This window comes from Cystoisospora suis (genome assembly GCF_002600585.1).
Source record: "Cystoisospora suis strain Wien I chromosome Unknown contig_942, whole genome shotgun sequence".
NCBI classification, from domain to species: Eukaryota; Apicomplexa; class Conoidasida; order Eucoccidiorida; family Sarcocystidae; genus Cystoisospora; species Cystoisospora suis.
The window spans coordinates 30,708-43,296 of NW_027153743.1; the positions used below are offsets into that span (position 1 = coordinate 30,708).

Here is a 12,589-nt window from a genome sequence, read left to right on the forward strand (position 1 = left end):
TTCTGACGTTCAGGGAGCGTGAATGCTTTAGCAGTCATCCTCTGTCGACGGGGAATCAGTGGAAAGAAATCTCCGTTTGTATGTGGGTGTCTTTCCCCATGACACTTAACTATAGAACTGAACAGAGTCGAACGTCGCAGAGCGCACTTTCTGAATCTCTTTCTCTGGAGTCCGCTGGAAGAGGAAGAGGACCTCGGGGTGAACAAGACAGGTGGAAAAGGAGTGTTTCTCTTTTTCTTCTCCGTTTGTGGAGAGATCACGCCAATAGAAAGCAAAGAACAAGAAAGTGTCCCTTCTCTGGATGGATCGACCGATGATTTGTGTGTGAGCCGTGTGTTGTGACACAAACAGGGGAACCACGTGAGTGGAGTGTATGTACACCTCAGAAAGCGCGGGTTTCCCTGTGTGAATGACTGGACTACGGCGAGAGGCAAACTCTCTCCTTCCTCGTTAGTCTTATGGTCTCGCTCTTCCCTTCTTATTATTTCTCACCCTCTCTGTTGTTCTCTGCTACCTCTCTCACTTTCCTCGACTTTGTAGCCACACAGTCGCTACAGAAGTTACGCCGTTAAAGAGAAAGGAAGAATGACACCCGCTGTGTGAGATATCTCTAGAAGAGACGGTTCCCCTCCTTGCCGGCTCGAGTAGCTCTCTCCTGTTGGAAAAAAGCTTTGTTTCATATGACCTCTTTCTTTCTCTCTCATCCTCTCCCCGTTCTTCTCATTCAATCGTCGTAAATAGTGGATGGAAAAGAACAGTTTAACTACACTGCGTGACTCCTCCTCGCCTTCCTCTTCACTTCTACGTAGACTCCTCTCGAACCGAGCCGTCATCATTATTAAGCTTTCGCCTTCTTGTTAATTCCATCTCCCAAGCATCACTCGGGAGCTTTTTGCATGCACGTGGTGTACGTACACACACACACACGACTGCTAGCTGTCAATGTGAAAGATGGAGACTTGGTAGGTCGAATTCCCTTTCTATCTCTTTCTGTCCATGTGTCTTCCCCTGTCTCTTTCTCTTCTTTTCTTTTAGACATTTCCAGATGTAAGCAAGCTTCTCTCGAAGTCTGCTATCGCTTGGTCTCTTCATCAACCCTTTTTCTTCTCACATTTCCAGTGGAGGAGGAAGGGGAGACGTACGTTACGGAGAGGAGAATCTCGCTCTCCGCTGAAGAAGTGATTTGCAGTAAATAAAATTTTATCCCTAGCATAGATTTCTCTATTCTTTTCTTTCCTGCTCAGTCTTTTCTGTACGGGGTCAAGGAAGGGACACAAAGTCTTTAAGAAGCGACTCGCGGAATTCTCCCCCCCCCTTGCTCCTCGTCTCCGAAGAACCGCTAGGCATTTCAGGTGGATGTACACACCAAAACAAGTCTCTTGACAAAAAAGATAGTGAGGAGGTCTACATAGTGAACGGATGATTTGATAGTATTTCTCTTCATACCGAGTGAAATAGTTTGTTTCTCTTTTCTTTCTCCTACTTCTCTCTTACCTTAGAGAGAGTCATGAGTACTTGTGCGTGTCCGTAGAAGATTCTTGGCACAAAGCATTGACGCATCCCCCGTTTGCAAAGAGGATTGTGGGAAGAAGAGAGGAAGCTTCCTCTTAGGGAATTCAGCATAGTTCCTGAAGTGTTTATGGTCGTCTGGATGTATCTTTCCGTACATATATGTAGATTATCACGTGGCATATACAATTCTTCGGGTGTATGTACACCCGATCAGCGTTACAGTAGACAGAGTAGGAATGTCGTATTTGGCAGTCAAGACAATTAAGACCTCAGGTTCAGTTTTCTTCTCATTCTTTGTCAGTAGTCCTTCTCTATCGTGAACCAGTAGCTTTTCATTTCTCTTTTTCTCTTCCGTCTGTCTTCTTTTCTTTCCATCGTTACTTCTGTTTGTTCTCCGAGGGCACCTTCCTTTCCTCTCCCTCGCTAAAAGAAGTCAACAAACCTGTTTCGTCCTTTCCTCTTCTCTTTCTTAATCCAAAGATGACGCCGGCATCTTCTTCCTCTTCTCCTTGTTCTTCTTCTCCCTCTGCTGAACCTCCTCCTTCTTCTTCTTCAAATCCTCATCGACGTCTTCAATTCTCCTTGAAGTCGTCTGCGTCTTCAGTATGTTTATCGTCTTCTCCAGACGGCTCTGGCTTACGTATATCAAAGAGTACCGTCTGTTGTATCTGTGCGTGTCTTGTCTATTCAGTCGCGTCTTTAGCCACTGTCTTTCTCAATCGTAAGCTTCTTACAGATCTTTTTCCCTATCCTTTAACTCTCTCTTGCTTTCAAGAAATCGTCGGAGTCTTCGTCTACCTCATTCTCTCAAGTGTAGGTACAGCTGCCGCGACAGCTTCTGCTTCTCTCTCTCATTATCCCTCTTCTTCTCCTCTCTCACGTGAACTAGATGTAGAAGAGGAGGATAACAAGGAGAATCCCTGCTCCTCTTCTTTTTGTTCTTCTTCGTCATCGTCTTCTCCCCTATCAGCTGCCTTCTTTCGAAAGAAACGAGAGGAAAAGAGAGAGATATTACAAAAGCAACCATCGAGTCTATTAAGGAGAACCTTGACTGCTTCATTGCGTAGTCCAGCTGCGTGCAGTCTGTCGACCTTTTTTCCTCATGTTGAATTGAGTGTACGTATACTCCGTCGGGTCTTGCCTTTATCTCTAGCATTTGTGGGAATGGTAGGTTTCTCTAATACATGTCTAAAGCATGTTCAAGTCTCTACATATCAGGTCGCAAGAGCTTTAACTCTTCTCTTTAATATGCTTCTGCAACGTCTTCTCTTGAATATTCGAATCTCTCTCGGCGCAGGTTTATCCTGTGGCGTTGTTTGCCTAGGGTTTATCATCGGAGCGCTAGATGAATCGACTCTGTCTTTATCCGGCGCTTTAACAGGTTCAGTAGCTTCTCTCTTTCAAGCTGTCTATACAGTGCACATCCGATCCACCCTCGATGCCTTAGGAGGTGTACAGGCAGCGGCAATGTTCTATAACATGGTCAACGCGTCTCTTCTCTTTCCTCCTCTTATATGGCTTTCTGGGGAATTTAGTCAGATGTCTTCTTCTCTCTTTTCTTCTTCTTCTTCTTCGTCTTTTTCGAGGACACATCTTCTCTCGACAAGTGGGGAGCTGCGAGAAAGTCCGATGAACGTAGGAGGGGATGTCTTCAAGTCAGCCTCCGATCTTATACACGGCATGCCGGAGGTGACTTCCACAGACTCCTCTCTTTCTTCTTCTTCTTTCTCTGTAGAAAATACCAGCAACATAGTCATGGAATGGATGGAGAGACTTCTCTCGTATGCATGCAATTTTGTCTACTGGATCACAAGATCAGGAATCGAAGGGGGAGAGGACGCACGGCCTTCTTTCTTTCTTATTCTCTTTCTCGCCTTTCTATCAGGTACGTATACAAAGATAGAGAGATACATAGATACATAGAGATGCAGAGAGAGACGTACAGAGAAGGAAGTCTTTCTTATCTTTTCACTCTTCGTGTTCTAGACCCTCATGGCATTGAGAAGTGAGGAAGCGTGAAGGTTCTGCTTCTCTCGCATCCACATGGTCGCACACACACCGGCCTGTAAGACGGATGACTGCGACATGCAACAGAAGAAATGGATTGCAAAAGAAAGAGAGAGAAAGAGAGATACCTCTCTCTATATGTAGATTCTATATAAATAGCTGCGCTCCCAGGTTTCTGCGTATATTCGTGCCTATATATCATACACATATATATGGATCTACTGTATATATATATATGTACTGTATATATATAAATATATATGTATGTCATATATATATATATATGTCATGTATATATATATATATGCATTTATAGTGACAGACTGCGTAAGTTAGTGAGGGGAATGCCGTAACGTTTGGAGCTTCTTTTCTCAAGGGGCATCTCTTGACTATACCCAACAGATTAGTAGGATATTGATAGAAATATCTAGAGATACTTGCATATTCATGTATCTGTCTCTCTGTGTCTGTACAAGGTGTACGAGTATATATATATATATATAGAGAGTGTATATATATATATAGAGTATATATATATATATATGGTGCATGCATGAGTATGTATGGGTGAATGACACAAATCACTCCATGTTTGTATGGGATGGCTTCGGAGCCTACGAGGAGAAACCAGAGAGGTAGAGTTCTATCTCGATACTTACTACTATCATACACATATGTATCAATATACCGCAAGTAACTCATATATATATATATATATATATGTATATAGTTCCATGTGACTGTATCATATATTTATATATTCATATAAAAAGTTTATAGATTATCTCACTCCCAGAAAGCAAATGAAGACGGACCTGGTCTTCTTTATCTATCTTTCTTTCATCTCCCTATCTATCTATCTGTCTTTAATCTATCCTTAATCTACCCCTCTTTCTTGAATCTTTTAATGTGTCTTCGTGACAAGGTGTATCTGTTTAGTATGTCTTTTCTTCTTTTTGTGCCTCTTCTTCTTCTTGCGTGTGTAGGTGTGGCGGCTTTATTGCTGACGCTCTCTTCCTTTTGGATAGTCGGCTTAACTTCTCCTCTCACCTTTAACGTCCTCGGGTATGTGAAGGCATGCGTCCAGACATCTCTAGGTTTCGTGGTGTTTCACGAGAAGTGCAGTCTACAAGCTCTCTTAGGTGTCATTCTCACTCTCTCTGGCTCCGCTTCCTTCTCGGCTTTTAAACGGAGAGACGCATGCCAAGAAGAAAAGGATAGAGATTTCAAGCAGAAGAAGGACGATAGTAATAAGATTCTTCCGTGTGATCTACAGAAACAAGAGAGATAGATCTCTTCAAGGAAAGAGCAAGAAGGAAAGAAAGAAAGAAAGTTGTGTAAAGAAAGCTTCTCTCGGGAGACAACCATATCTTCATTACAGCGATAGAAAAGAAACAGAAGGAGAAGAACGAGAAGAAAAAGAAGAAAAGAGAGAGGCGAAGAAAGCAGGAAGGGAGAAAGAATGCAAAGAGAATGAATAAGGGGTTTGTCGATTTCTTGCATTTCTTCTTTCGAGAAGAGTAAAGGATTCTCCATTGAAGAGAAGCCACTTTTCTTGAAAAGTGACTCTTCCTCTCTTGAGAAGCGACTCTTGGTCTTCTTTTTGTATCGTGTTGGAGGAGGGAGGAAGGGCAGGAGTGGGTTCGAGGCCTCGTAGAAACAAGAGAGAGAAAGAGAGAGAGAGAGAGATGTGGAAGGAGGGAGGAAAAGGCGAAAGAGCAGCTGCTGTCTTGTCTTCGAGAAGTGAAGTCGAGAAAGAAAGAAATAAAACTTCTTGAAGAGGGTACTACTATGGAAAAGAACCGACGAGGCAAAGAGGAAGAAGGCCATCGCCATGAAGAAAAAGAAGAAGATAGATCAAAGATAGATAGATAGATAAACGTAGACAGGCTGGCGAAGAGAGATGGATAGATAGATAGATAGAGAGAGAGGTTGTCGTAAGAATAATTGTAGTAGTCAGGAGAGTAAATTTTGATTGATCTCCTTCATACAGAATGAAGAAGCTTCGACACTCTTCTTCTTCTTCCTCTTCTTCTCTTCCGTCTTGACTTCTCTTTTCCTGAGGATTTCTCGTCACAGGGAGAAGAGATAGCACTGCCACGAGTCTTCTTCTTCTTCTTTTTCTTCCTTTATGACTTTCTTTCTTCTGTACAAAGACGACTACGTGCAACAGCATTCTTATTGTACACCTCACAGCAGCGCTGTGATCTCCTTCCTCTCCTTATTATGCATACGGAGACCGCATGAGTTTATCCTGTCTTCTCTTACCAGTTTAGTTCTCTTTTTAGTCTATCTTCAATCTATTTATCTCTCTTTATCTATCTCTGTATTTTTCTATCTCTAATGTATCTATTGCCAATGAATGTGTCTTTAGTCTATCTCTCTGTATTTCTCTATGTGTTCTTCTCTGATCCACTTGCTGTTGTATTCTACTATCTATCTATCTCACTACTGATCTCTCTATCTGTCTATCTTTAATCTATCTATCTATCGCTATTTCTCTTGTCCTTCACCCTTTGTCTCGTTCCGAGATGTCTTAGCAGAAGAAGAGAAAGAAAGATAGAAGGAATGCGTTTGCATTGGCACTTACACACTTCCTCTACTGAGGCATGTTTCTTTCTTATCTTTGCCAGCTGATCAAGATGAAGAAGAAAGAAAGAAAGAAAAACGAGAAAGCAAAAGAGTAGGAGAAGGAGATGGTGTCTTCTTGTTTGATCTATATGAGGAGAAGAGAACCTCCTTTTCTCCTTTTTAGAGGGGGAGAGCTAAGTCAGCTTTCTTTCTGTCTTTTCTCCGAAGAAGTGAAGAAGAAAGAATTTTTGCGAAGAAGAAGACGTTAGTCTTTAGAAAGAAAGACGAGAAGAAGAGAACAACATGCAGACAAAGGCTGATGCTGACGAGGAAGATAACACCCCTTCGCTTTTCACCTACTGACTCAAAGACACGCCAGATAACAGACGGAGAGATACACAGGCCTCTTGCACTGCATGTCTCTTCTTCTTTGCGTATTCGACTCTTGTCTATTTCCCCTTCTTTCTTTCTCTTCTTTTTTCCTTCTTCTCTTCCTTTCCTTCCCTCTCTCGTTCTTTTCTTTCTTGCTTTCGTTCTCTCCTAACGTAGGGGAGGGGAGGGAGACTTACCTACACACTTCGGCAAGGCTGCACGAGACGTATCAAGAGAGAAGAGAACAAGACAGGAAAGAAAAGAATATGCAGCGATGAAGACGAAGAAGAAAGAACAACGGCAAGAAGAATAAAGACTAAGGATAGGGATAGAAGCTGTAAGCGCTTCTCTTAGACTTCTTTTTTGCTCTCTCTCTCTCTCTCTCTGCCTATCCAGGTGTATGTACGTGGGGGGTCGTATCTGCATCTTCTCTCACTAGTGGGACTGCTAGTCACCGAAAGAAGAAGAAGAAGAGAAAGTTTACGTTATAGTCTTTGGTCAAGTTTGTCGTGTGAAGATTATCGGCTTATCTTGGCGTTTTGCATGCAAGCTTGAAGAAGATGAACAAGGAGGTGACGTGATCGGAAGGATGGGGATGTGATTCACAGAGACAGATAGATTTCAGATAGAGAGAGATATATTCAAGATACATAGATGAAGGGATTGAAGACAGGTAGATAGATCAAAGATAATACAGATGAAAGATAGATAGATAGATAGATGATAGGAAGATGTGGGGTGTCTGTAGTGTGTCTGCATGCTGCTCTTGTCTTGTTCGATTTCTTGGCATTCCGTTTGACTTGTGCGCCTTCCTTGTCAGTGAGAAGTTTCTTTCTCTTCTCCTTCTACCTCTCTCTATGTAAGTAACCCTGGCTGGTAGATAGAGATATAGAGAGACAAGAAGTATAGAGACCTCTGTCGTTCCGCCGCTGAATACATACATATATGTTTATGTGAATGTATGGAGATACACCATCCCTCCAAACAAACCTAGATACATGTGCTTTTGTGTTGTCAGCATAGAATCCCCTCACAGCGAGATTCGATCGAATTTCTAAACGAGGAAGGCGCAGGAGAGAAAAGAAAAGAGAAGATGACAAGCATAAGACTATTGCTATCTTAGAGACACACTCCTATGTCTCGTGGAACAGCAATGAAAAAGAAGTTTCTTCTTCTCCTTCTTTGCTTTAGAGATTGTTCGAATTCATTCGCCTACTTCAAAACAAAGAGGGACGAGAATTCGTCAATATGTAGGCATGCATGTCGGGAGATAAAACATGCGTGTCATCGTCGCTTTCTCTTCTTTCTCTCCGTCTTCCTCGTTGTTGCCATTGTTCTTTTTTCTCGTTGTCATCTTCAGTCTCTCCTCCTCGGCCCTTTCTTTCGTCGAAGAGGGAGAGAGATGTATTCTAGACCTCGAAGTGACGATGAATGACACATGTTTCTTCTTCTTCTTCTTCGGCATTGTCAAAAATATCTTCTTATTGCTTAGAGCATGAATCGATCGGTCTGTCTATCTCTGTTTCTTTCGTTTATCCTTCTTCACTCTTCGTTTTTCCTTTCAAGAAGTCTTGCATGCATTAGCAGATGCTACACAGTACGGAGATCACACTTCCTGCCCAGTAGCGGAGTGTACATACACACGAAGGCGTAGCGTCTACTGCTGATGTTATACTGCGGTTATGGACGACAGGTAATAGCAGGTGAGACAAGATCCGTTAGAAGGCCGAAACAATCTCGCTGGTGAATGCGGGGTGATTGATCGACTGAGAGGCGTTAGTCTTCTCGAGAGAAGTGAAAGGAGTCAACGAGAGAACGGAAGACACCGACGAAGGAAAGAGTCGTCTTCCAAGACGGAAAAGAGGAGAAGAATTTGTGGTTTGTGTTTCTATGTAGAAAGAGAAAGGAGTTGAAGTTGTTCAGAGAGATGTATAGAGAGAGGAGAACAGACGGATCATGGTCTGCTGGATGGACAAGGATAAAAGCAACAATAAAGCATAGAACTACACTTTCCACATACGTATATAGATGTGAGGGTATACAGATCTTTCTACGTAATGCCTTCCTCATGGATAGTGAAGATAAGATAGATCGCAAGGTGTTGATATCTCACCCGTCCATACCTTGTCAGTGAAGTCAAAAGACTTCCCTATACCTCTTTATTGCCCTGAGAGGTTCTCCTCGTTCTACGTTGGCGACACATGCACGTCGCTCCCTCTCCAGGAAGGCTTAGAGATGCTACAATGCTGCTTCTACAAGGGTTTACAATACCTGGTATCGCCTATACATACAGAGATTCGTAGAGACAGACGAATAGCTATGTTCTGCTGTCTATTCACTCATATGGATGTATAGACAGATGAATAGCTATGTGCTGTTGTCTGTTCACTCATATCTATGTATAGACATATGAATAGCTACACTTCTCTATCTACCCACGACACCGCGAATGTCTTGTGATGGACCAGATATATCTAGATATGTGCACATATGTCGGTAAACAGATCTGGAAGTGTAAAATCCCATACTTGAAGACAGGGATGCGCCTTTCCCAAGCAAAAGCGAAATCTATACGTATAGAAAAATCTCCACTTCTCTTTTCCTTTGTCGCCTCGCAGACGTTTCCAGAGTACTCTCTCAATGTATTAGTATTACTCCATGTATCAGTAGCATGTATAGAATACATTCTAAACCTACCGTCCGGTCCCTTGTGTGTGAAAACGTAAGGTCCGTGAAATCTTAGCGGTCGCAAGTGACAGCATTCGATGGTAGATAGAAGATTGACTTCCTTCCAGTTTCTGCTCTTGGTATATCTAAGCCATCCCCAAATCTTGGAGGTCAAGCCAGCAGAATACCAGAGAAAAGAATATTGAAACATTTTGTTTCTTTCGAACACCCTGCAAGGTTCGATCGCATGAAAAAGGATTTGTGTGCTTCTCTCCCCCTTTCCTGCCTCTACCCCAATCCTACGAAAGATCTTCCAAGCTCGCCGATAAAGTAGAATATGAAAGTGTAATAGAGGGGCTACTTCCTTGCAAAAAAAAAGAGTAATTTCTTGTGAATGTGGGCTCGAAAGTGTCGCGAGGGAATCCCGGAGAGCGTCCGTACTTCGGACGGTGTTGAAAGTCCAGTGTGGAAGGGGAGTCTATTGTGCGAAGTACGTGACATTAGCAGGGACCGCCGTGGAAAAAGATTGAGAAGTGCGAGCGAAGCGTCTCATTAATGTAGATTAGTTATCTTTGTTAACTGAAGTTTCTGCCCGATAACCTAACTCGCCGAAGCTTCGACCTCCTGATTCGACCGCCTGGTGCGAGGAAGCGACTGTTGTGACAGACCTGAAGGGAGTGAAGTATTCGATGGAGAGAATGAGCAGAATTGACGCATGATTAGATTTGCTTGAGGCGGAAGTCTGAGAGAAAACTCCGCGCCTCGAACAAGCGAGTAAATCCGTAGCCTGCCCTGAGGATCCTCAACAAGTCTGTGGGGGGCCCTGCCTATTCCGACCACCCGTTGATGGGTGAGCTCCGCGTTTGCCAGCTAAGTTTCATCTGACCGATGGGTGAACTGCGGGGTTTTGTTCAGTCTTCGATGGAATTGTCTGTAGGGCGTTCTTCAGCCTCACATCGAGAGAAGTGAGAGGCGCTGATCAGAAGAAAAGATTCACCCGATACTCGATGAGCGAGGAAATCCGTGTCATCATTTGGAATGCACCCGTAGAGACTACCGTACGGTGTCAGGGCTCGTCTTCCACACAGATTCGATAGTAAGCCTAGAATTCTCATCTTTCTTGTATGGGGAAATCCAGACTATGATGTAAGCTGAAAGAAATTAAGTCGCGTAGGGGGTAAGATGAATCAAAACCGATCCTGGTGCGCCCGGGCCAACTGAAGACAGGACCTGAAAGTCCGCCTATTGCAGCCCCGGTATTCTTTGTCAAGAAACATGACGGGAGTTCGAGGGCAGCAGTTGGTTCAAGAGGCCGCCAGCAAGGGCACTGTCAAGTCGGAGTCTGTATGGGTTGATTTGTGTTAGCGACGTATGGCAAGGAGTCGAAAAGGCAAGCCGATTCTCCACTCTAAACCTGCGATTCGGATACCCCCAGGTAAACACGAAACGGCTCGAGACTGGTCTGTCGGGTGTCTCTGTCTCCAATGCCTGGCCTCTTCTGTATTGGATAGATAGGTGGGCAACCAATCAGCAGTAGCAGTACTAGTGGGGCTTGTCTTTCAGGGCCCTTCTCCATTCTCTATCAGTCGTTAAACGATTCGAGATGCAAATGGTTCTTTTTCCAGCGCTGCTGACGAGAAACACTTTCAGCGAATGAACGACAGCAATTGTCATGCCCATGCGGCCCACTGTAAACAACAAGCGTAACGGCGCTCAAGTAGCCTAAGGTTCGCCAATTCCTCCAACTGCCAGTGAAAAGGCTTCTTTTTCACCAGCATCACGCGAGTTGCCGAAAACGAGGTGGACACGGCGCGGGCCCTCACTCAGGGTTTTTGCCGCGGGGGGGGAAGTACAGAGCCCCGCGCACGCTCCGGGGGAAAACGCTGGCTTCTATCGACGTCCACATACAGTCCAACTCTCTTACGAAAGTCGCGTAACTTGCTCGAATGTTCCCACAGAAACAGTACTATCCGACTGAAATAATACATCGGCAGACCAACCACGCACGGTACACTCTTCTCTCTCCTAACAGGCGGGAGGCCCAGAGTCTAGACCCTGCTGCTGTCCTAGTGTCTAATATAGCGTCGCAAGTCCCTGATCCTTCATACGCCGCTGACCGCTTCCAGCCGTCACCAGCAATAGTCTCAGCTGCTGCAGTTTGCAGGAGGTCACCGCTGAACGACCAGGAGAGTCGGCGAGGTTTTGTTGATAGGCAGCATATCCATTCCTATGAATTATCATTCAAACAGTCCGTAACACACATTTATCATTCTTCTTTCTGCTTCTCCTCCTGTTCTTCTTTTCCTCCGCTCCCCCTCCCCGCCCGTCTCAAGGCCCCATGCGCCACAGACCACCCCGCCTTGCGGTGTACGTACAGCCGGGGGTGTCGTCGTCAGGTATAACGCTTTCGCTGTCTCTCGTTGGATCGATGCGACGCGTCGTCGGGAGGCATGAAGCAAGGCCAGGGCCGACGCGTGAAAAAAGATCTTCCTCGCTGGTAAATTGCGCATTTGTCATCCCCTCCACTCACGTTTCCCTGCTTTCCGTGAAAAGGAGAAGTTCCTCTTTTTTACGCGGCGTCACGATAGATCCGTTGCTATCGCTCCTTCCTTCTCGGTCGTCGTGTTTGAACTACTTCTTTCTAGAGGGAAGAGAGCCGCAGTTCCTTCCCTGTGTTTCATTTCAAGGGATCATTTGCTTTTTGTGGTACTGCTTTTCTCTCTCTTGTCATCAAAATGGGGATCTTTAACGCGTCTTCAAGACGTAAGTGCCGTCCACTTCACAGTCTTATCCCTTCACGGGGGAGGCTGGTGACGGGCGTCTCTACTTCCATCTTTCTAATACATTTCTGCCTTCTTGATGCGACCTCGCGTCAAGATTCCCTCTCGTCTCTCGCTTCCTCTCTTTTTGCTCTTCCGTTTGTTTCTGCAGCTTCGCGGACTGGTGCCAGTGGTCTAGTCAATGAACCGCAACAAGCTGTCTATCCGCGGGGGCCCCCCTACCCAACACAGCAACGAAGGGTCTATACACCCCCATATCCACCTCCTCCTCCTGAGTTTATCGACACCAACGCCATGGCTTTCGCTTCTCCTCCAAGCATGCATCGGGGTGTTAACAACGGCACACCTCCTTATCCCCCCCCTGTTCCAAATTCCGTGGGAGCAGGAGGAGAACAAGCCCATCAAGAATCGATCGCAATGTATCCCTTTTCTTCATCCATGACCCCTCCTTCTCTATCTCATCCATCTCTGTATCCTCATTTTCCTCCTTCAGCTTCTTCTCAGCAACTACCAGAAGTCCCTCTCCCCCCACTTCCACCGTCAGATCCCTCATTTCTTATGTATCTCCCTCCTCCGCCTCCTCCTTCTTCTAGTCCCTCTCAGTCTTCATCGTCTCAACAGCCGTCTCCTTCTCCTCCTTATACTGTCACCTCTCCTTCTCCACCCTATCCCCCCCCCCC

The 12,589-nt window shown here is 44.9% G+C and overlaps 1 protein-coding gene across 1 annotated transcript; it reads left to right on the forward strand.

The window, feature by feature from the left end:
* The first annotated feature begins 1,003 nt into the window (after positions 1-1,003).
* On the forward strand, positions 1,004-12,589 carry CSUI_002256 (gdp-fucose transporter). The gene is made up of 4 exons (XM_068062458.1): positions 1,004-3,397; positions 4,506-6,799; positions 7,481-7,927; positions 11,293-12,589. The coding sequence occupies exons 1-2, from the start codon at positions 1,993-1,995 to the stop codon at positions 4,808-4,810; spliced, it is 1,710 nt and encodes a 569-aa protein (XP_067925567.1). The 5' UTR covers positions 1,004-1,992; the 3' UTR covers positions 4,811-6,799; positions 7,481-7,927; positions 11,293-12,589.